The 20,838-nt window shown below is 39.1% G+C and overlaps 1 protein-coding gene across 2 annotated transcripts in view; it reads left to right on the top strand.

Annotated features, from left to right (window-relative positions):
* dachc (dachshund c) overlaps positions 1-5,811 on the top strand; it is a 72,018-nt gene extending 66,207 nt beyond the window's left edge. For both annotated transcript variants that reach the window (XM_017458198.3, XM_017458196.3), the window contains exons 9-11: positions 2,695-2,838; positions 4,306-4,374; positions 5,052-5,811. In XM_017458198.3, the coding sequence (XP_017313687.1) occupies positions 2,695-2,838; positions 4,306-4,374; positions 5,052-5,089 (251 nt within the window). In that variant the 3' untranslated portion in view covers positions 5,090-5,811. The remainder of the gene's footprint in view (positions 1-2,694; positions 2,839-4,305; positions 4,375-5,051) is intronic.
* The last annotated feature ends 15,027 nt before the right edge of the window (positions 5,812-20,838 follow it).

Genomic DNA, 20,838 nt, shown 5'->3' with positions numbered 1-20,838 from the left:
ATTTCTTCACGTCTTCAAACTTTGGTTACGAGAAGAGACGGTCATAAAAGCGTCTAAATCACAGCGACAGGAAAACATGCAGCGTTAATTAAAGTTGTTTAATTATGAGGCCCTTTGTCATTTGTTTTAATATCGCCCACGCGATGATCGAGCCGACAGAAATAAACTGTAGGTTCAGCACTTTCCTTTAAATATATACACACACACACACACACACACCTAGGCAGATATGTGCATGCATAAACAGAGGCACAAATTACAAGCCCAAAAACACAAAGCACCCATATTCACAAGGAAGTTGCCTTTGTAATTACATGTACTCACTTCTAATAAAATTTGTACTAATGATTGATTATGTCCGTAAACTGAATCACTGTGTTAATATTCACCCACACCAGATATGATAAACATAACGGATGCTGTACATAATACATCACATTAGTATTAAGTGAGTTCTCGGCTGTAGAACTCCATTGTAGAATAATTTGCTGGGTTTTTTTTATTATTTTTTTTATCTCTTAACGGTGAATGAAGAAGGTGGAAATGTGAGGGCTGCTGATTCCAGATCAGTTAATAAAGGGCAAGAGGAAGCCTCAACGCCCAAGGGAGCATTAGAGCTAATGCAAAGGAGCCCATTTTCGCTGACTCGAATGTCTTAAGTCCATTATTACAAACAGAAGAAAATGAAGGCGGTCAGTTGAGAATTGAGCTCCATCGAACATTTAATACACGCACTGCGCTGTAGACTGAGTTGTTACCAAACTACATCTGAGCAGCAATTATGTGCAGAGCGTTTGCTCATTAAAATCATTTAGCTACAGTGTTACTTATTGCTGCTGTAGTATTTCCTACTTTAATTAGTTGTGTGTGGATTGAACTGGATCAGGGATTTTCCTGCCATTGTGAAATGTAATGGTCCCTCTGCTTAGTGCTGGTGGGCGGGGTTTTTTTTTATTACGCCGATATTCCAATATCTGATTTACCAACACATTACATGTACACAAATATAGCTTATTTGGTATATACATTTCTGGTGATGTCACTATATTAATCCAGAATTGTTTGGAATTTGTATAGCATTATAGTTTTACAGACCAAACATTCATCAAATAAAACGTATGCCGTTATTACAGTGCATCCATACTTTCAGTCACATTTCTTTGTATGGGTTTGTTTCTGACTGTTGTTAAGGAAATCAAGTACACATATAGAACCTTAGATAATACACTCGGCGGCAACCTTAAGGAACACCTTCGCATTCATGCCATTATCCAATCAAGTGACAACAGCGCGATGCATAAAACCATGCAGATATAAGTTAACTGAAATAGCCACACTTTATAAACACGGTGAGCGGAAAAGCATCTCAAGAAAACAAGTCGTACCTGAGCAACGCCAGAAGACCACATCGGGTTCGCACTATAGCCTCAGATTCCTGTGGTCTCCTGCTATTGTAGACCATCTGCCCCAAGGTTCAGCATGTTGTGCATTCTGAGATGCTTTTCTGCTCACCACTGTTGTAAACGGTTTATTTGAGTTACCTTTGCCATCCTGTCAGAGTGAACCAGTCTAGCCATTCTCTTCTGATCTCTCATCAACTAGTAAAACGAGTAAACTCTAGAGATCGATATGTGTGAAATCCAAGATCAGCAGTTTCTGAAATACTCAAAGCTGCCTGTTTGTCACCAACAATCATGCCATGGTCTGAGTCACTGAGATCATGTATGGTTTTATGCATTGTGACTCTGCCACATGATTGGCTGATCGGAGAGTTGCATGGACGATAAGGTGTAAAAACATTCCTAATAAAGTGTCTCTAGTAAGTGTACTGTATCTCTGGTAAAGTGAACCATTTTTTATGAGCACTTGTTTTATTAACATTATATCAGAATTTCATCATAATCATGATGTGTTTGAGCCGTCCTCTTGGCTAGCATGCCTAGCAACACCTAGCAAGCATTGGCATGTAACCTTACAAGCTTCCAATGAAAGAAAATGAAATAAAGTTTAGTTGTTATTTCAAATAATATAATAAAGAAATGAGGAGGTTTTTTTTAATATGATATTTAGAACTTAGTTAATATCTTCCTGCTTGGATTTTGTTGTCAGTTATTGCTAAGACCCGTCTTCTTTCACCTGCCTAATTTGCGATGTGATGACTGGACTCTCTCTTTACACACTTGTGTATTCTACAGTCTAATTGCTGGATGTCAAATCAGTAATTTCACAACATTCCTGAAATAAAGTGAGTTTAGTTATGAGAAGTTTAGCTAGTTCGGCTAACACGCAGCCTCCACACAGTTAGCGTAATTGGATAAAGTACTGGCTAATGTACTTTTTGGCTAATATACTTTTAAGAAAGGAAAAAAAAAAAGGTTATAGGCTTATAGATTAGCATACTTCTGTCGTTGTTAGGGATAGAAGGAGAAGTTTGATACTATCATTACTAACATTTCATAACCTGATTTTTTTTTTTTTTTATCTGTGAGGAAATTTGCTAAACCCTGAGGTAATTAGCTACCTACAGTAAGAAAATGCTAATTAAAATGGCCGACTGCCTCAAACCACACTCCGCCTTAAACGCCTATCACACTTTTGACAATCAGACGTCTTTGAAGCACTAAAGTGTCGGAAGCCTGTCACATTTCTCTTGCGTTTTTACCCCCTCACATTTCCGCATTTGTTCCTTTCCAGCCCTAATCCAGAAGCGACTGAAGAAAGAGAAAAAGACAAAGCGGAAGCTCCAGGAAGCTCTGGAGTACGAGTCCAAGCGACGTGATCAGGCTGAGCAGACGCTGCAGCAGACGACGGCCAGTGAGCACGCTCACACTCCGAAAGGTGAGCAAACACACACCACACACTGCTGAGTTACACAGCTGGAACAATAACCTGCTGGAGGAGTGGCTACTGGTTCTACCTCAGGCTGCACACACACACACACACACACAAATACATGTCATTAGAGTGCTGATATATTGCAGAACTTTAAAATTGTAGCACACGGAGTATAAATCATGGGCCTTCTTCTTCCTGTATTGTGTGCTGCCGATCCATCATTCTGTATTGATTACGTCCGCAATTGCTCTTCTGTAGTTTATCCCTGCATTACACACACACACACACACACACACACACACACACACACACACACACTGAACACACAGGGATTCTGTTATTTGTATCTAAATGGTTTTTCCAAGAGGTTTTTTTTCCCTCCTTGTCTTCGTGTAAAAATTTGTCGATTGTCAAAAGAACAATTCAGCCAGAAATGAATGGACCCAGATGTAGTCCACCACCCGAGACACATTCGGTGTCTGAATCCTGCTGTTTCACTTTTGTCCTGAAGCTATGACGTTAACGTTGGTAACAACTAAGAAAAGCTTGTTGCTGTCAGCTTAGCTTTGTTAAAGTGCATGTCAAACTCAGCCCCAAATAACAGTTCCTTTAAAGTAAAACTCCATCCTGAAACACATTAAATATACATTTATATTTATATTTATATATATATATATATATATATATATATATATATATATATATATATATATATATAAAATATTTGTGTTTGTGTTTATGATCGATTCTGGTGAGCATTTGTTGGTTGGTGCTGTAAATGTGTGTTATTCCTCTCAATGTCTTGTGATGTCACAGGTTGACCATCTGCGTGGTGTTTAATAGGAGAAAACAGTTCAGTGATCTTAAACATAAGAGCTAATGGTCAGATTTTGGCGTTAGTGTCTATAACTAAAAGAGCTTCATTTTTTTCCTTTTAGACTTTCAGCGTCATATTAATGAGAAACTCAATGCGGAAGTGGTGGAGAGAGCAAACACTGGACTCAATGTTCAACAGTATGACGCCGTCCGTGCGCTCTGAGTTACGGCAGAGACTCGGCTCGGCTAGTCAGAGATCTATGAAATGACGAGTGCGATAATGTCGATGCATGAAAGTCGAAGCTTCGGAACCTGATCTGTTCGAGAAGAGGGTACAGATAAGGAGGCGAGAGAGCCAGACAGGCTAAAGTGCTAAAGCGCTGCTGCATCACTCTCTTTAGGTAGAGATGAAACGAGGGCTAAATCCCACTGGCACCACTTTTCAGCAGGTAGCCGAATGGCATTGTGGGTAATCCAGGAAACCATTAGTCAAAGTACAAACGCTGATGAAAGAGATTTTAACTAGCATGAAAGCTCACATAATTAATTAATTATAAAGATTAATAAGCTGAGAGGATCTTTCCTTTCATGTTAAGTTATGCTGTGGTGTTGATCTAAAACGACAAAAAATTTTAACAATCAATGTTTCTTCAGAGCCTCCTGCTCCAGAAATGGAGACCGACCTGAGCAGGGACAGAACAGACGCAGACAGGACGATACCAGGTAACATCCCCTCACTGTCCACTTACAGAATCTGGGAATTGTAGTCTTTATTTTTGTTTACTCTTTTCTTCAAGTTCCCTTTTTTTTTAAGGGTTTATAGAGGCGCAGTAGCACACAAATCACGCGTCGGGTGTCGGTGCACCCATCATATCAGCGGCCCTGATCATAAGTCTCAGCAGTGTGACCAGAAATTGTGTCACGAAGCCTTTGTTCAAAGATTAAACATCTAAAGCATTGAGAAGGAAATTAAATTGAATGTCAGCGAAGCAAAAAAGAGAGACGGGGGGAGGGGGGGGGGAATAAAAGGCGGGTGGGCAGTAATTAATGGCTCTCTTAATTGTCCTCGTGAAATATTTGCATGGGCATAATTTACATAATTTACATGTAGTAATTAATCATTCAAAGGGGTTCCTTTCTCTTTTTTGTCTGGGTCGAGAGCGCGTGGGCACTCTGTTTCGGCTGACATTTATTTTAATGCGCGTCTTCTCTCTCGACAAAACCTTTCATCTCGGTTTGAAATCTGCCCGTGTAAGAACACAACCTCACGGACCGAGGCTATTCATCGTGCATCGAGGCCCACATCAGTCAAGTCTGGCAAATATTCAAATACATTTCGCTTCATTAGACCTTTTTGTGTGTGTGTGTGTGTGTGTGTGTGTGTGTGTGTGTGCGTGCAGATGGACGGCTCTTTCTCAAGACCGCGGTGATGTACTGAAGAAGCAGAGCGAGAGAACATGTAAATGAGTGCGGAGACGGAGGAAGCAGAAGTGGGAATAATCACGAAAAATCGATTGTATCGGAGGACTCGAGACATTTCAAGGACCCCAAAGGGTCGGCGTCTACAAATTACTGCGAGGAGACTGTCACACGCATTGGAAATCAATGCTTTCATTGTGCCTATCTGTGAAGTCGAGCCACCTTTTTTCTTATCACAGAGGCTAAAAACACACCATGTGGACCTTCACAACATTTTTTTTCTATAGGATATTTAAACCACTCACGCTTTACTGACCATGAAAAAAAAAAAAAAAAAACAAAAAAAAAAAAAAAAAAAAACAATATTTCAGAGCTTCTCTTTTATAGCCCTGACATGTTTAACTATCTATAAAGCACTATTTCCATCATGGAAGAGTCTGATGATTTGAGTTTATTCATGGTTTATTGAATATCTACATGACATTTAATGTGTTTTCGTGTAGCTTCGTGTCTTGTTATTCTCAAAAGAAAGATTGTCCATGTTTTGTTTTGTTTTTTGTTTTGTTTTGTTTTTTGTCATTATTATATGTTTGATGATTATAGCAGGTATCCTCAAACGAAAAAGAAAAAAAAAAAGAAAACTCATGAAACATGGAACGTGTACATAAAAGTGTAGAGATAATATTGTGCATTGTATGTCGTAGTGCTGTTAGGAAATCAATACAAACCTCTTTAATGAAATATCTTGCATCTAAGTTATTATTATTATTATTATTATTATTATTATTATTAGGTCCATAATCCATCATCATACCTGACTAGGAGAGCATGCTGGCATGTCATTACATTTGTCGTGTCCGTCTGATATATATATATATATAATAATAAAAATATTTTTTCACCTGGTACAAAGCAGGTCACACCTTACAGACACGTTTTGATCTACACGTGCCTCGGGTCTCTTGTGACAGTTGTTTATGTTTTGTTTTTCATGATTAAATAATGGCCTTTGTCCACGTATAAAATCTGATCACATTTTAACATGCTGAACTTTTTGTTTCCCACCTGTATACCTTTCTACCCGAATGATTTTAGGTGATTTTTGCCCAGGATATGGTTTTTATTTCATGATTTATTTCTTTTTAAAATAACAAGAATTACTATAAAACGTCTTACGTTTTCCATGTATGGAAATGTATTATAAATGAATTTGCCACAATTGCTTTTCCGATGGCTTTTGAGCATCCGACAAATGGAAGACATGCAAACGAAAAACAAATGTACCTTTGATTTCAATGTGTGGAAGAGACACAATGCTCTGGCCAGCTGAATTCTGAATCAGTCCGTACAGGATTTCGTGGATTTTTCTTTTGTTGTTGGGATTGTTGCGGCCAAAAATGCTTGATTTTTCTGCAGCTTTTTTTTTTTTTCACGATTGTTCGCAATGTGCCGAGTTTTTTCTGCTTTTTTTTTGCGGAAAACTGCTTGGATTGCAGTCGCACGAAATTGTTTTGCACGCTCTTTCGGTGTTGTTTGTTTTGTAAATGAGACCGCACGTGTTCCACGCACGTGAATCGAAGAGGGATTTGGCTGAATGCCCGAATCTCTGCCCAAATCTACCGAAAATCTGCGGTAATTTTGAAAAATTGCAAGCTCGTCTGAATATTGCTGCGGTTGCCTGATTTTGCGTTAAGTTCTGCGATCGCAAAATCGTGAGCTCCTGGAGGGACTGGTAAATGTGGCGAGAAAAAAGTGAATGGAAAATATGGTGATTGTTATTTGCTGCATGTTTCAGTGTCGATTATGATTTCAGCATTTTTTGTGCTTTTAAGATAAGATACAGTGTATATAGAGTATACAATTAGGGGGAAAAATGGTTTCTCAAGGGTTAGTTGGATAGTTATGGGTTCTGTGTTCCTAAAGGAGCCACACAGAGCCATTAAAGGTTCACCCAGAGGGGCAGGACAAGGGGACTGTCCCTTACTCCTAAAAATGTTTTTGGAGGCTCATATTTGGTTTATATATATATATATATATATATATATATATATATATATATATATATATATATATATATATATATTCTTGATTTATTTTACAGCCTGCATGTCATGATATTTACCTGCTCCATGTTAGTTTGAAAATGTTGGGTAGTAATATATGGCACAGACTGCATCCATCCATTTTCTTAAACATTATGGACAATTTAGAAATGCCGATCAGCCTACAACGCATGTCTTTGGACTGGGGGAAAAACCGAGTACCCGGAGGAAACCCCCGAAGCACAGGCAGAACATGCACACGCATGGTGGGAGCTGAGAATTGAGCCCACAACCCTGGAGGTGCGAGGCAAATGTGCTAACCACTAAGCCACCATGCCCCCCCTTGGCACAGACTCATCTTCAAATAATTATTTCATGCATTGAGTATAGTAGGAATGTAATTAGTAAAAACCTGGCTTCCCTAAATCCGTAATACAAGCCACCAAGCTGTTAGATTCATTCGTTCATGGTCAGGGTCACTGCGGATCCAGAGCCTATCCTGGGAAGACGATATACAGTATATTATATACATTTAAAAATGGTGAATGTGGTTTTTATGTATGTTTTATGTTTTTATGTGCAAGGCCATTGAGGAAGTCCATGTGAGGTCGTTCTTCATGGATTATATTCATGCAGCTGCAACTGACAGCAATTAACACCACTTTTTTTTTTTTTTAACCGGACATCAATTATGATAACCCTTGCACAGTGGCATCATTAGGCATTGCTACAGTCTATGTGACAAATCAGACGTGTCTCGCTGTAGCGTCCAATGCAGTTAGCGATACGTCCAACCAAAATGGAGCAGGAAGATAAGGCTAATGTAATCTAATCAGAAAGGGGATATTATGCATTAGTGTGCGCGTTAGCCGTAGTGTTCCGAGGCGTCTGGCGGCTGAGGTAAGGTTGGAGGACGTGTTATCTAAATGAGTGCGAAGAAGGGATGAGGACCAGGGTCCGCGGACGGATAATGAAAGGGCGAGTGAAGAGCGGACGGCTTTTAGCCCTTTCTCTTTTAGCCATTACTAATTCATGCTGCTCTTTCTTGCTCTTAGTGATGAAAGAAAAAGAGAGGCAGAGTGTTTAGGGAAAGGGAAAAAAATGGTGTGAGGATAATGTGCCGTGAAATTGAGTCTCGTTTGCAATGGGTTGGGCTGCTTTTGACTCCAAAAGCTCCACACAGGAAATGCTGGGAAATTGACTGCTCTCCGTCTAAGAGTGTATTGTTTACTTTGATCAACCTTTACTCTCCGGGCTAAAAAGAGAGGTTAAAAGAGGGCAGGACTTAGTACCATTCGGTGGGCTAAAGTGTGAATTCCGTAAGGGACCTTTTAATGGATGTGGACCTTTAGAGCTTTACCACATACTTAACATTTGCTGACTTGAGGTTTCCTGAAAAAGCACCAGGCCAAGCTCCGAGTTTCCTGACTCCAGTGCTAATTAACCTGACAAAGTTTTGCCCAATCCCACACCGCTTATATATATCCAGGATGAATTTGGTTCGTAATAATTACAGGCAATCAACAGACTTTTAATGTGTCGCTCTACATGAAATTATTGTGCACCACTGAAGACTCATCTTCTCAAATAAAAACGTTGTCTTCCTTTGCAAAAAGGAAGCCATTTGACTCCATTTTGCTGCTATACGCTCAGTAAAAACATTTCATCTGCCAAAGAAAGGTTTTCCATTTGGAAAATTTCCAAAAGGTTTCCTTTCTCAAACAGGTTCCATGTAAGCTCACTTTAGAAACCAATATCCATCCATCCAAAGAACCCTTGAGGAAAACTTTGTTGTCAGAGGTTGGAGGACACAGGTCATACAAAAGAAGATTTGTCCATTTTAAGTATCTACACTTTATACCTAAGGAATAAAAGACATCCTTGGGGGTGTGCGGTTATAGGAAAATAATCAACAACACTTCCCATTATGTTTCATTCCTCTTACATCACAGGAATTTGCCAATGCTAACAATTCTTCATTTATGTATTAATAAATGACCCATCATATTTGAATCCATTTTTTAGTTACGTTTAATGTTGTGACGTCACAAAACAAATATACACCAATTTCTCTAATCTCTATGTCTTCAAAATATTAAGACAAAAAAAATGCAGCTTTCCCCGTGTTAGAAAGCTTAAAGTTCCAGCTTTACCAATGACTGCTACACAGCGCTGACACTGGAGACTCCTTCTAAAAATACCACGCAAACATCTTCTTACAGCTTCACGCTATAATGACACAATTACACACTTTTTATTTTGTTTATGTGTCCACGTGGGGGCATGGTAACTTACTGGTTAGCACGTTTGCCTTGAACCTCCATGGTTTCGAATCCCGCCTCCGCCCTCTGTTCACGGAGCTTGCATGTTCTCCAGTTTCCTCCCCCAGACCAAAGATGTGCGTTTTAGGCTGATTGGCATTTCCAAATTGTCCGTAGTGTATGAACGTGTGAGCAATTGTGCCCTGTGATGGGTTGACACCCTGTCCAGGGTGTCGGCTACCCTTTGCCCCAAGACCACTGGATAGGGGTCCCACATGACTGTGTAGGATAATGAATGTATGGAAAATGGATAGATGGATGTGTCCTTGTTTCCACCAATCAGTTCCCTGAGCTAGCTGCTATTATAGAAATGATAACATACTATCGTGAGTGCATTTATATATATATATATATATATATATATATATATATATATATATATATATATACCTGCAATTTGCCTACAGTCTGAGCTACTTTACAGAAAATTCATCCACACATCAATTCTGACCAATCAGAACCGAGAATTCAGGAATGCCACGATGGAGTGTTTTAAATACATTAAAGCCACCATTATGTTAAAGTCTAATGCTAATGAACATGACCTGACCTTGCCCAAAGCCTCTCTACTTATATTACACTGAATAATGTTGGACAATGTTGAAATACTGTACGTGGAACCTTTATATATAATATCTATGGATTTGTGTTGCCTTTTTTATGATGCCCATAACCGCTGTTGCAGTTACAAAAAGTGGCACTCCGGCTGCAGCAAGTCTTTAGGGACATGAAGGACGAATGTGGAAAAAAGAAATCTCACCATCACTGATACCTCATGTTCTCAGTAAAAGCTTACACGCTTTCCATTCAAATCCATTTTGCTGCTAGTTAAGTCAGATGATGGTGGACACAGGAAATAGCTAAAGAAATGCTCCTGATCTAAGAGTTTGTTTACTTAAAAGGAAAAAAAAAATCCACCATTCTTTCCTGCTAAAAGGGGGGAGGGAAAAGTGTAGAGACACTTACTGGGCTGAACGTGTGAATATGAGTGATTCTGTAATGGAGCCACACCTTTGAAGATTTCTGCTCAAATTCAGTTGACAGCTGCTGAGTCTCCAGACTCCACTCATCAGTACTGATGAACCAACCTTCTTACCACTTTCTCAATGTCACTCCACTCATTTCTTTTTACACACTGTGCAGTTTTGACAATGCCCATATTTCTATGTTTCAATGCATTGGAAACCTCTGTATAGCGAGTCATATTGCCAGTTTGAGATGTCCATACTGTTGCAGAGTTGAAAACTGGCACTCCAGCTGCAGCGAGTCCTGAGGGACGACCGACGAACGTAAAGAAATAAATAAATAAAAATCTCACGTTCACTGATGCCTCAAGTTCTCAGTGAAAGCTTACACTCTCTCCACAGAAGGGAGCCATTCAGACGGATTTTGCTGCTAGTCAGCAGTACGTGAAGCAGATGTTGGTGGACACTGTTCAGACATCTCTGTCACATTCTACCATCTCTCCATTTAACTGCTCCCTAATGAGTATTTATTGTTTCCCAACACTACTGTCGCTCCTTTTTATTGGTGTGTGTGTGTGTGCGCGTGTCCATGAGTCTGTGTGTGTGTGTGTGTTCTCAAGATGACATCTCCTGGCCGCCTCTTGACAGCTGGACTGGCTTGTTTTCGCTGTCATCCCCTGGGTATTCGCTGTCAGCTTTGTGCTTGGCCAGACTGCGAGGAGAGAGATTAATGGACAATAAGGACATGATGGAGGGAGGGAGGGAAGAGAAGGGATGGACAGAAGAGGTGTGACAGTGAAAGAAATAGAAATATGGAACGAATGAAATGGAAAGAAATGGCGAGAAGAATAGACAAGACTGAATTCAATAAAAATGGACAGAAAGAGGACAATTAATGGCAAAAAAAAAAAACAAGGACAGAGACGGATGTGGGACGGAATGACAGAAAAGGAGGGATGGTTTGACAAGCGGAGAGTCAGAGAGGGAGACAGAAGGGTCAGAAAGACAAGACGAGGAGACGGGGGCTAGGTAGAGATAATGGGATGGAACAGAATGACAGAAAAGTGAAATTGTGACAGAAGACAGAAGAAGGAGAAGAAAAAACACAGAAAGTAACATGGACAGAGACAGCTAGAAGGACAACAGAAAGAGACAGAAATAAAGAGAACGCGACAGGCAGGGAAACGGCAAAATAGACACGGACAGAAAAGGCTCATGAGACTAAGGCGAACAGAAAAGAAGACAAAAAGAGAAACAGTGACAGAGAGCAATAGGCAGAGAGAGAGAGAGAGAGAGAGAGAGAGAGAGAAAGGACATGCGCAGGCCAACAACCATCTGCTCATTTCCTTCTAATGGACAAAGCAAACAGCAGGAGACACTGCTGACTACAAATCTGGCTTTTCTTCATTACTGAAAGCACACAGTAATTTGTCCCCAACTTTAACTCAGATACAGACATGCCTATTCTTTCTTTTTCTCCTTTTCTTCCTGCTGCACATCTTTTTTTCTCTCCCTTTATTCACTTTTTTCATTAATCACGCCCAAGAGATAACCTGCCACTCTCGCTCAAAGGGGCTTTTATTTAAAGAAGACGCACGGCTTCGGACATGAACACCAGTCTCTTTGTTAGCCGTGACATAACTAGCATCTGTAGGTCTGATCAATCGAACTCGGTCATTCAGCAAACAGGAAACAAGAAAGAAGCACAAAAATAACGAACGTATTGTGACTGATAGCAACCTACACTGCAAAGGTTATTTCATGGATGCTGGGTGTGTGCTTTTATGTATTTACCATTACTTAAAACATTTCTTCGAACACAGGATATCGCAAAACTGTCCTACTGATTAGCTAGCTAGCAGCGAGTGAAAAAGCTCGTCATTAGCGCTCTTCAATAATCATGATTCATTCTTGACTAAGTAGGAACTGGAAGGTTTCTGACTTCTGAGTAGGACAAGAACAGCCTTCCAACTTGTAATTCCTACATTTTCTGTGAGGAAATGTTTGGTTATAGGCACGAGTGCTGTGGCTAATCACAGCCGTGCTGATGTTCAGTCTAACAGCGTGAACGTGAGCATGATATTGCTTTTACACAACAAATTAATTTTGAGTAACTGATATTTCACACACAATATGGACAAATGTTCTGTTTATTCTTGCTCCGCTAGAGGAAATAGATCCAGAGGAAGCCACACTCGCTTTATAGCACGTCGGCTAGCTGTCTCGCTAGCTCACGCTGATTTGTACATCCCTGTTAAAAGTGCTTCTGGTGAAATTGGCCATTTACCTTTAGAAGATATATTCATAAAATATATTGTATACAAAATGTATAGTTTTCCATGTTGGTTGATGATGTCACTAACTCTACTGTAGAAACTACTGTTTCAGTGGGACTGCTGCTGGAATTTTATGTGCCAAGCACAGACAAGCAGCATGATACACACAGTGAAACGTCCCAGTGTGGTTACCCTAAATATAAGCACTTTTGTAAAGTTACTTGTCCAATCAAATTAGTGGACCAAATCTGAGTGTTGTATAATTAACATTTTAGGAAGGAGTCTCCAGTGTCAGCACTTTGTAACAGTCAGAGGTAAAGATGTAACTTTTCTGACACGGGAAAGTCTGCAGTCTTTTAGAAAGGGTGGGGAAAATGAAGTTGATAAGGGAAGGACTGTTTATAGCTGCTATAAAGTCAGTGATTAGAACAAACTTGTTTCCTAGATATTACACAACATTTAAAGATATATTCATATAGGATGAGGTTTCTCATTTGCTTCCCATATAGCAGTAAACTATCAACCTTTAACATAATGTTGGTCTAATTAAGTTACCTTTAAGTTAAATGTTTAAATGCAAATGGTTAAATGCAAAATGTTTATATATGTACATGTACCTTGTAATGTGCTCCAGCGATCACTTTTTGTTCCAAGCAGCTAGGACCATCCTGAGCCGAGATATAAAGATTTCTGTAAACAGATGTATAACCAATATTTGTTGTGTGCCATGACACAAAGATGGTTGTTGAGGTTAAACCAGTAACAATTTTTTTTTTAATGGTGATTTTGCAATGTCAATACATAGAGGTAATCACTCAAAAATAGAAAAGCTTTAGAAACAGTCATGCAACCTGCGTTGGACCACTTGAGACGGAAGGAATTAGCTCTTTTTCTCATTTAGCTAGTTAAATTAGCTAGCTAGTTACATTTGTTAAATTTGCTGTGTTGTTTAGGCTAGCAGTGGTGGAAAATGCTGGTGTATTTGAACTTTGTTACTGTACTAGAGTACTTGGAAGATTTTGAAGATTGAATAATGAATAAATGCAATTATTATTATGAATAAATGAATAAACTACTTTTCACTCCTTACATTTTAATTCAAACTTTACATTTGGTAAATTAGCTAGTTTTGTCATTGAACTGGTTAAATTAGCTAGCTAGTGCATTAGATTTGTGCATTATTTTTGCTAAATTTGCTGCTTAGTTAAGTTTTGTTTGTAAAAGAGTAATTAAACATCATCTAGCCTAACCAGCGAGTCAAATTCCAGGTTTGTGTGAGTTTAGCATAATATTTTCCTTATGACTGAGATCTTAGCAAGCTAGCTAATCATGCAGGATTGCAGGCATGATGAACGGCAGGTCTTTTCACCAGTCAGAAATGTTTACGTTTACGTTTACTTGAGTATGTTTAAATGTAGATACTTTTTGACTTGTACTTAAGTATATTTTCGCTCCATACTTCTACTTTTAGTAAGTCGGATTTTACCACAGGATACATACGTTTACTTAAGCGTAGTTTCTCTGTATTTTTTCCACCCCAGCTATAAAGCTATAGTTCTTCTTTGAGGTGCAGTTCTGTGACATCACTTTGACACTGCAGTGGTCATAATGAAAATTAAGTAGAAGAAGTGTTTTATGTGTGGCCATGAATGATTCAAATAATAGGTCATGAGATTTCGAAATTTCACAAACTGAGTAACTCATGGTCATGAATAATTATGCTGTGGCCACAACCTTACATTTCATTACATTCATTCATTTAGCAGACGCTTTTATCCAAAACGACTTGCAAATGAGGAAATACAAGCAAAGCGATGTATCAAGTGGAGAACAATATAAGTAGTGCTACCATATGAGATCTTTGAAATCAGTTCTAGAAAAGTAAAGTGTCAGAGTAAGTTTTTTTTTTTGCTTTGTTTTTTTGTTTTGTTTTTTTTAACGGAAATTGTGGGGTTGGCGATTTACGGGTTAGTTAGGTGTTCACGGAAGAGGTGGGTCTTTAGCTGTTTTTTGAAGATAGTGACAGATTCTGCGTTCCGGATTGAGGTTAGAAGTTCATTCCACCACTGAGGGACAAATTGTGTAACTTGAGTCCATGACTTACTATATTGTGGAAACATCATACCTAATACGTGACTACCAGTGAATCACTTGGCAGGAACGAGTGAAGAATTTTTGTTAATAAGGTGATGCAGGCTAATAATATATTCATATCACAATGCCAGTGACTCCAGCATATTTTTATGCTTCATTCCAAGATTGAAGTAATATATTATCATTATATTATCTATTACCTATGATCTATGATCTATTATCTACGTTATATTATATTTTCAGTCTTCTCCATGCATAGCTTCCCATGGCCACACAGGTCTAATTAAATTGATTTTTCTGTCTCATTCATTTTTAAAATACAAAAGTTGCCACAAGTTCAGTATTTTGTGGCCATGAAAGATGTAGATCTTGATATGTCCTTAATATATTAATTTGTGGTGCCACCTAATTAAAAAAATAATCACCATGTCAGCTCAATGGCTCTTAGAGATAAAAAATAATAATAATAATTAAAAAAAACACCCTTCATTTCTTACTTAGTCTTATTAGAGAGTTTTAGCATCTATGCCAAACCACTCCAAGGCTAAACTTTGGATTTTATATTTAAAGCTTCTCTTTTACTCTTCTTAATTGTCTAATTATTAAAATGTCTGCGTTATTCTGAGCAGCTTACTTCCTCAATAAACTTCTAATGATTCTAATATTCATTATACTTTCCAAAAACCTTTATGGATGGAAAGGTACTTTTAATAGCACTTTTTCCTAAAGCGCATTTCATTTTCTAAGATGCTTTCAGATACAATTTGAGCGCCATGTGTCTTATTTATATGACTAATAATTTACTAAGCAGGAAGCAGGAGAAGGAAAAGAAGAAGGCCGTCTGGTACAGTTCCTCATTACTACCTTACCAGGCGGATGTTTGGATATGTTTTGTGTTTAATAGAAACAATATGGACGGGGGAAAAAATGGGGCCACTGTACCAACATGTGGAGAACAACCCCACATTTCACTATTTTAAACAGATCTGGGATCAGTTTGCATACATCTTTACCTTATAGCTGAAAAGCAATACTGGTCTTAAACCTGGGTGAAAACACTCCATAAGGTCCCTTCCTGCTCCTTCAGGGCTTTGTCGTAAAAACTAATGGTGCCGCTGTGGCTTTCATCAGAGCATCTGTATTCGGTTTCCGATCATCTCATTAACTTACGCAGACGTGAGTCACGTCCCGTCAGAAATAATCTGATCCCAGCGGCCTGTCATTGCAAACCGCTTTTATTGGGCTGATGATATGATTAAGAATATGATTACACAGCCACAGCATATGGAACGGGATGGAAAGGGATAGAGATGTGGAATGGAGAAGAGGGACGGAGAGATGTTAGATGAAGAGGGAAGGACAGATGAAACAGACAGTTGAGATGGACAGATGAGGTGGGGAGGGATGGACAGGTGACAGGTTGGAATAGTGAGGTGGGATAAAGAGGAATGAAGAAATAAAATGGAGTGGAATGAAGAGGAGGGATGGAGAGATTGGAAACAAAGTGTTAAGATACAGAGGGATGGAGAGTTAGGATGGGCAGATGGGAGGATAGGGATGGATGCAATTGAGAGATAGGATACAAAGTGCTAAGATGTAGATGGGGAGGGGATTGAAAGGTGGAGGAGAGAGAGAGAGAGATGAAAGATGGGTTAGAAATTTGATGAACATGGATGAAGAGATGGGAAAAAAGAGATGGGATGGAAAGGAAAAGAAAGAGCTGGGAGGGATAGGAGATGTAATGGAGAGATGGAAAGGGGTGGACAGATGGAACGGCAGTAAGAAGGGATAAATATGGGATGGAGATAGGATGGGAAGAGATGAGATGGATGGCAGAGGGGTGAAAAGAAAAACTGGAGAGAGTCAAGATGTAGTAGAGAAAGAGAGGTGAAATGGAGAGATGGGATGCAGGGTGCTAAGATGCAGAAGGATGGAGAGATTTGATGACATGGAGATGGAATTGGAAGAGATTAGATTGAGATGGAATTGTGGAATGGAGAGATTGAACTGAGAGATATGGAACAAAAAGGGATTGTAAAGGAAAGATTTGGGATTAAAATGGAATGGAGATGGGAAGGAGAGAAAGGAAAGGGGAGACAGATAAAGAGATGGAATAGGGAGAAGGAAAGGACAGATGAGGGATGGGGAGATTGAATGGAGAGCAAGAATGGAGGATGGAAATGGATGGAAAGATGGAATGGACAGAGATGGGATGAAGACAAATGAAGATATGGAAAGGACAGAGGAGGATAGAAATGGGTTGGAGAAATGAAGAGGACAAAAGTGGGATGGAGATGATCAGTGGAAAAAATGGGATGGAGAAATGGAGAGGACAGAAATGGGATGGAGAAATGGAGAGGACAGAAATGGGATGGAGAAATGGAGAGGACAGAAATGGGATGGAGAGATAGGGAGGACAGAAATGGGATGGAAATGAAGAGAGGACAGAAATGGGATGGAGAAATAGAGAGGACAGAAATTGGATGGAGAGATGGAGAAGACAGAAGTGGGATGGAAAGATGGAGAGGACAGAAATGGAGTGGAGAAATGGAGAGGACAGAAGTGGGATGGAGAGATGGAGAGGACAGAAATGGAGTGGAGAAATGGAGAGGACAGAAGTGGGATGGAGAGATGGAGAGGACAGAAATGTTAAGGAGAGATGGAGAGGACAGAAATGGGATGGAGAGATGGAGAGGACAGAAATGGGCTGGAGAAATGGAGAGGACAGAAGTGGAATGGAGAGATGGAGAGGACAGAAATGTTAAGGAGAGATGGAGAGGACAGAAATAGGATGGAGAGATGAAGAGAACAGAAATGGGATGGAGAGATGGAGAGGACAGAATTGGGATGAAGAGATGGAGAGGACAGAAATGTTAAGGAGAGATGGAAAGGACAGAAATGTTAAGGAGAGATGGAGAGGACAGAAATGTTATGGAGACATGGAGAGGACAGAAATGTTATGGAGAGATGGAGAGGACAGAATTGGGATGAAGAGATGGAGAAGACAGAAATGTTAAGGAGAGATGGAGAGGACAGAAATGTTATGGAGAGATGGAGAGGACAGAAATGTTATGGAGACATGGACAGAAATGAGATGGAACTATAAATCAGTTTTATCAATAAAACACGTGTAATGTCTTTTGTCATGGCTCCAGTACGTCTTTTGAGTAGTCTTTAGTTCTGTTTTTCCGTGACTGCTAATGTTTAAGGGAATACTTCAACAACTGCCCTTAGACTTTCATTATAAGTGAGACTCTGTAAGTGAATAAGAGGCATGTTCTTGTCTGTAGTAATCACACCTGCACTGCAGAAATGGTGAATGGAGATGAAGTGGAAAGATGCTAGAGTATTCCTTTAATTATTGTACCTGAGTAAGATGTAAACAACATCACGCATTTGTGATGAAAACGTCACTAGATGCAGAGAAACTACGTACAGTACGCACAATCTGTGATTAACTGGCTGTGATTGATAACTTCATGTGCCATATACACACACTTTCCCCTCACACACACACACACACACACACACACACACACACACACACACACACACACACACACACACACACACACACACACACACACACACACACACACACACACACACACATTACTTTCCCTTACACAAGTGCTCATATACAACCTTTCTGTTTCAAACTTCAAACATTTCCACATCCACACTTTCACACACACAAACACACACCCACACCCTCAGAACGTCTCTCCCACACTACACTAATCCAGTATTGAGTAAGTTAACCACAGCTTAACAGCAGTTATAGTAAAGCCTGCTTTGTGTTCACCACTTCCAGCTGGCTGCCTTCACGTGCCTCCATTAGTCACTGACTATTGTGTCCAATTAGCCGATTAGCTTCTGCAAACCCACAACACGTCTCACATCCCCACCAGATGGCCATTACACAAACACACTCATTTATCTCAAAACCAGTGGTGGGGAACAAACAAAACACCTATATTATTTAATTCGCTGTAGGCAGCTTGATGTTTGGCGCTCTGCCTTTTTTCTCTCTCTTTTCTTTGAAGCAGCTGGTCGCTGTGGCTTTCAAAGGCAACTCCAAAAAGAGGCCATCTTGTTTTTATTGGCTATGTCCCAAACTGCATATTTCCTCACTAAATAGTATGTCAAAGGAATACGCAAAGTGTAGTAACTCAACAGCTTTGCTAAGTACTTGGACAGACTATTTCGAATGGTAGTATATGGTTTAGCCATTAAAGGGGAACTCTGCCCAAAATGTAAAAATGTAACCATCAAGACATCTGCCTTAAACGTGTCTACTCAATGTGTACAGTCTCTGGAGTTTTCTGGTTTAAATGCTGTGAAAATTCCAATAACTTTCGCAAGACTACCACAATGGCTTTTGGACAGGATATTTAAGTAGATTTTTGGCACCGTGATGCAGAATGCTACTGCTAAGAATACTAAAGGACACTTTGGTGATTGTATGAAGGGATGAAGTGAAATGTGATAAAGATATAACACCATAAATTCTGGCAAAATCCTGAGGCTGAGAGATGCTGCAATACTGAACAACGGGATATTACATAACATGAAAAATAAGCCAGCAAACACAGAATGTTTCCCACGATTCCCCCTTTTGGTTAGTGTTCTGGGAATATTATATTTTGATTAAGTGGTGTTTCTGAAGCATTCAGCATGGGAACTTTATGGCCATGTCAACTGACAATATGGCCATAGCAACTGACAATAAATATTAGAAATATTAAATGAAAGCTTGCTTTCTTAAATAAATAAATAAATAAATAAATAAATAAATAAATAAATAAAACACAAACATCAAATAACTATCATTCCAGAAACATTCCTGTAATGGTCACTCTTACGGAAAAGCCTAGAATTCTATGTATTCTGCCAAGCCAACAATGAAGACCTAGACTACAGATAAAACATTTATGCAAATTTATTTCATCATATAGCAAAAAAAAAAAAATTAAAACAAAAGCAACCTTTTTTTTTAAACTTCTAGAAGTTCCTGTAAGAGATTGTTACAGGAATGTTCGTGGAACGTTAGTTTGTATTTCCAATACATAATACCTAAAAGCAACCTTTGGAGAACTTTCCTTCCCTGCTGAAAAAAAAATCCCAGTAGAGCCATCACAGAAAATCTAATGGTTTCCATTGCAAATACCATTGCAAACCATCAGTTGTTTACCATTAAAACCATTACCAAATGTCAAAGGTGTTCTATTGGTCCTTAATGTTATCCACTAGACTATCGTTTTGGATAAATCTAACGAACTATCTAAATATCGCTTTCGATTATCGCTTTGGATAAAAGCGTCTGCTAAATAAATAAATGTAGACATAACATGTCACCAACTGAAGGCATCAAATTACCAGTAAAGACCCACAGGGACCATTACAGTTTCCATTAAAACCATTACAAATTCTGTGAGGGTTTCTATTGTGTTATTTTTTCAGCAGGGTTGTCAGTTATTCTATAACCTAAGATAATGTTGTCCTAAAATTCCAAGAATGTTTCAGGAACAACGCTGAGCCTGTTCACCAAAACAGAGCATTCCCAGAACGTTGTGAAAAGGTTTCCAAAAAATAACCAAAGAGAAACCAAATGCTAACGTTGAGGCAACGTTTGCAGGGTGTTACTGTAAGCCACATACATGTCAGTATGACCTTTAACGTTTGCTTTTGCTGCCACCGAGTGGCCAAACACATGTAATGCAACCTTAATTCAACGTTTGGAGAGATAATATAGGAGGGATTTCACAAAATATATGCAAAATGTTGAATGCAGAAGGTTGCATACCCTTAACATAAATGAAGAAGGAAAAACGTATATCATGTATATTTTAAATTATACCAAAAGGACATTCCTTTATTCCTTTTGTTCCTTCAAGGAACAAAAACAATCATGCAGTTTATACACTATATATACACTGTGAAAACATTTTTTAAAATACAATTATTTTTCTGGCTGTAGAATAAATATGTTCTCATTTAGTCGATATGGTGAAATTTCGGACATTTCCGCTAGGTTTTTTCCTTCTGCCTGAGCTCAGTAACTGCGCAT

This window comes from Ictalurus punctatus, chromosome 26 (assembly GCF_001660625.3).
Source record: "Ictalurus punctatus breed USDA103 chromosome 26, Coco_2.0, whole genome shotgun sequence".
In the NCBI taxonomy this organism is placed as follows: domain Eukaryota; kingdom Metazoa; phylum Chordata; class Actinopteri; order Siluriformes; family Ictaluridae; genus Ictalurus; species Ictalurus punctatus.
Note: the sequence above shows the minus strand (reverse complement) of the source record. Positions and strands in the feature narration are given on the sequence as shown.